This window comes from Setaria italica, chromosome VII (assembly GCF_000263155.2).
Source record: "Setaria italica strain Yugu1 chromosome VII, Setaria_italica_v2.0, whole genome shotgun sequence".
Taxonomy (NCBI): domain Eukaryota; kingdom Viridiplantae; phylum Streptophyta; class Magnoliopsida; order Poales; family Poaceae; genus Setaria; species Setaria italica.
This window is the reverse complement of record NC_028456.1, coordinates 25,823,804-25,828,332: the sequence shown is the minus strand read 5'-3', so window position 1 is coordinate 25,828,332 and position 4,529 is coordinate 25,823,804. Positions and strand designations below refer to the sequence as shown.

General features: G+C 47.6%; 1 protein-coding gene across 1 annotated transcript in view; it reads right to left on the bottom strand.

The window, feature by feature from the left end:
• Nucleotides 1–2,033, bottom strand: part of LOC101761555 (transcription factor LAF1) — a 3,498-nt gene extending 1,465 nt beyond the window's left edge. The window contains exons 1-2 of the mRNA XM_004976285.2: nt 1,724–2,033; nt 1,299–1,428 (exon numbers count right to left, since the gene is read on the bottom strand). Of these exons, the coding sequence (XP_004976342.1) occupies nt 1,299–1,428; nt 1,724–1,859 (266 nt within the window). The 5' untranslated portion in view covers nt 1,860–2,033. The remainder of the gene's footprint in view (nt 1–1,298; nt 1,429–1,723) is intronic.
• Nucleotides 2,034–4,529: the final 2,496 nt, after the last annotated feature.

The window sequence follows — 4,529 nt, the reverse complement described above, 5'->3', positions numbered from 1 at the left end:
GAGGGAGGGTCGAGCCGCGGCCGTGGTGCCATCACGGGATGGAGGGCGGCGGACCGGCGGGCGGCGGCTGCTGGTTACGGGGGAGAGGGGAGGTGGGGAGGGTAAATAATTAGGGTTCTTCTCTCTCTCTATGTGTGTGTGTGTGTATATATGGACTCGTGGGTTGCTCATCCAACGGTGGGGAGAGGGTTGCTAGGGTATCGAGCTGGCACCGGGCTGACTTAAAAATCGTGCCGGGCTCGTGCTGGCCCAACGTGCCGAGGATGCGGCCCAGGGACGGCCCTATCATCATGCCGGGCTAGCCCTGGCACTATTCACCTCGTGCCGGACCCGTGCTTGTGTCGTACACCCCAATAAAAGAGTTTCACTTTTGACATTTACAGTTCGATGAAACTTGTTCTGTCGGCGGGCTACGTGACGTGAATCTCAATCTTTGATATCGCGCCACGTTTTTGGCATCTCGACGTTCCTCCCCTAGCTTTCTAGACTACGTTGGCAGACAAAATAGTTGAGCATGACGTATCCATAAGAACCATGACACATTTGATTCTTTTCCTTTGATAGGATATCCTAAGATTATATATTTCTGAATTAGTTCAATATAGAACCAATTATTGTTGAGTACTACTTACAAGTCTTCGTTCAGATCGTCAAAGTACAAGAATTTATAGCATAAACCTCAGGCGAACTTCAATCCAGTTGGGCTGGATAGTTGACATTTGTATTTATAAGTCGTTGTATCAAGAGGTTTTGTATAAATGTATAAAACCTGAACTAAATAAACTACCGGGGCAAATTAAAGTAAGCTTTGCTTGCACCAGGAAGCAACTGCTTCACCTCTCCAGAGAGAAAGCAGCGGACACAGGTTTTTTCTTGCCATTTATACTTTCTTTATTTCTCTTTTCCCAGGTCTAGAAAGAGGCTCGCCGTGACTAAGCACACACTTTTCAGTAAACAAATGAAAGAGATGCCTGCTCACAATCATCAAATCGAGCACTCGAAAAAGATGCAATCGAGTGCCTCAATATGGAGCGCAGATGTCAGCATCAACTCCACCACCTAAAGCGGTGTCCACGGCAAACATCAACATTTCCCTTTTTCTTCGCACTGATTAACCCCTTTCTACTCCAAATTAACTGAATTTTCCAGCATAACCACACTATCAACTATCAAGTAGACAATAGCAGGCAAAGATAAACGCCAAGCTAGCCAGTTGTTAACGTTACTTGTCAGCAATCGGCTCCTTGCTGTAAAGGCTAACGGAGAGGTGAAAACTGGGAAGTCTGCGCGCCGCTTACTTGTTGCCAAGCTTGGCGTGGAGGCTCATGACGGTCTCCTCCTCCTCCCGGGAGAACATGCCGTGCTTCAGCCCCGGCCTCAGGTAGTTGATCCACCTCAGCCTGCAGCTCTTGCCGTTGCGCTGCAGCCCTGCATCCGAGAAGTTCACAGAGAATTCAGCTGACAGCCCAAGGTGCATTTGACAGAGGACTCGTTAGAATCCAATCGCGCAAGCACGAGAAATCGAAGAATTCCTATGCTCTGAAAACTGAGCAGAACTTTTGCTAAAATTCCTTCGCTTTTCGTTTCCCAAAAGGCAAGGTGCATTTGGAAGCAGAGCAAGCACCGGCAAGACAAGAGCCTAACCGCTGCAAGGTCCGAGCACGGCGCAATGCAATTTGCTCGAATTCCCTAGAGAAAGCTGCGAATGCACGCTGGTTCTTACCGGCCTTGGCGGGGAGCGCGCTCCAGCAGCCGTGGCCGTAGCGGAGGATGAAGTCGCGGAGCTTCTCGTCCTCCTCCGGCGACCACAGGCCCTTGCGGTACTGCACCTTGGGCTTCTGGCACGCCTTGCACCCCATTGTTTGCTTGGCTTGGTTAGCAAGAGGAGAAATGCCGCCGCAGAGGTCGAGAGCTCCGAGCAGGGAAGGAAGAAAGGAGGAGGAAGGAGCACTAGCGTGACAGGAGGATTGGGGGTGCGCTCGCACTGTGGTGTCGGTCTGCGTTGGCGTGCGGGCAGAGAGCTAAGCTGGGCGCAGGACTTTATAGGGCTGGATACCAATCATATCATGAGTTTATTACCCACCTTAATAAAGGGGATTAGGTCCCTTGTACACTTTTGTTTTTGGCTTCCACTGTGTCTCGTCCGATCAATGCTCTGCGAGAACATACCTGCATTTCTGAAATGCTGATCTCCAGAGTTTCTGTGACCTGGGCACACGAGGACATTTTGGATAAATTTTACAGGGCCTGCAAACAGTAGTAGTAGTAGTCTAGTACCAGCGGAACAAGTAACGGTCATTTGCAAGGTGAGAAGGCAACCGTGGGCTTTTATTTTTTTTTTTTGGTCAGGAGTACCTACTGACAGTTCCAGCTCAGTTCTGTGATGCTGCGGCCAGAAAGCATCGGCAAAGGACTTGGCCGCCGCCGGCGGCCGTCGCACCAGGCGTCAGTCACTGTGCGCACGCTTGTTTCAACACTGCACATTGACATGCGTAGCCATTTGCGGAGTCCCTGCCACTGCCATCGCCCTCTCGGCCTCTGCACATCCACAACTCGATCCACACCCGAAGGAAACGGGGTGTGTGTTTTGGATGTTTCTCAAGTCAAGAGACTCTCAATTGGCATGTGATGCCTGCCTTGATGGCTGTGTGCCTTCACTCTCTCTTCATTTTGTCACCATCATTACTTAGATTATCTTTTCGCGGCTGTAATTAAGGTTGTTGTTTTTTTATAGCTAGCATGCTCTGCACTCTGCAGCACATAGGATACCTACACTGCGAAGTACAAACACCTATGCCCGTTTGTCCATGACAGATGACACACTGTTCGTTAGAAGTCAGATCTCAACTACATTTATGAACAGTGATCAACACCAAGCACCAATCCCCATCTGCTTCAGTACATATTGATTTTTGTAATTTTTTTCCATCTCTAGAGTTTTTAATAAGAGGTCCACGGCTGAATTTTCTTCGAGCCAATGGCTTGTCCACAGGAGTATAAATGAAGTAATTTACCTATTTTATTTTATAGCTGAGGAAACATTCTTCACAAGGAAACTACTAAAAGAAACTCATACGTACACATGGCTTCCTGTTTGCAGGTACACATGTAAATGCAGGAAATCAGTACGGTGGAGTACTTTATACATAGTTACACACAATTTGTTGAATCATTGCACACGACTCGGCACTTTTATTCCGTTTTCATGATTCGGTTATGTGGTTTGGTGGCTCAACCGATATCGTTTACTTCGTTTTAGTCTATTTTTCTATCGCTTATTAACGTGTTTCGGTACCAAACATGTATTTTCAAATCCATCGACGTGTTTCGGTACCAAACATATATTTTGAAATAGGTAGGGGACGGCTACCGTGTCCGTGTGGAATGCCTACAGTGGAGTACTATGTATTAATGCATGTACCATCACAAAGAGTTAAAAAAACCTGTTGGAATCGGAACATGCGAAACTTTTCGAGATGCCATGCCACCATCAGCAGCGCACGGGATTGTAGCTTTACAGAGTCATTAGGCGTTTGGTTTCACGGATTAAAGTTTAATCCCTATCACATCGAATATTTAGATCTAATTAGAAGTATTAAATATAGACTAATTATAAAATTAAGTGCACATATGGAGGCTAATTCACGAGACGAATCTATTAAGCCTAATTAATTCATGATTAGCATATATTTACTGTAGTATCACATTGTTAAATCATAGACTAATTAGTCTTAATAAATTCTTCTCGCAATTAGCCTCCATCTGTACAATTGATTTTATAATTAGCTTATGTTTAGTTCCACTAATTAGTATCTAAATATTTGATGTGATAGGGATTAAATTTTAAATTTTAGTCTAAAGTGGTCCAAGGATTTTCGCATGTCTGAAAGGACGTGAACTTTCTGGAAGTCTGGAATGATCCTCCTCGAGGCTACCTAACAGCAGCGCGGCGCTAGAGAACAAACGAGCGACGGCGCGAGGCCTTGCTGCACGAAGTGCCTGTTCGTCCAGATACACGACTATCTACGAGTCTACGACTTCACCTGCTGCAAGAAAAAAGAAAAATAAGATCTTGGTGTGTATGCGATTGGATCACTAACGTGTGGGTTTGTGTCCACCCAACCGGAGCGAAGCCGCGAAGGGTTTTGATGTCAACGCCGGCCTTCGTTCGTCCACTCTGTGTATCCGCGTACTCGAAGCCTTGTGAGTTGTGACACTGGATTCGTGTGTATTTGGCTCTGTTTTGTTCTGTGGGAACAGTATGCTCCGTTCGTTGAAGGTATCGATGACAAAAACAATGCGCCCCGAGTTCTCTCTCGTGCCCCGCCGGAAAACGGCAGAAGCACGGCGATCCCGTCCGCTGCCGAGGCGTTGGCCCGTGCAGATGCGCCAAAACAGGGTCAATATTCGGAGTTGGGAGAGGCAGATCGGCATCCGCCCGCGGCCTCGGCAACCGCATCCGGCCTTCCGGGGTCGTCTCTCTCCGCGCGCGTGGGTTAATTTCCTGGGACTTCCTGCGGCGTCGGCGC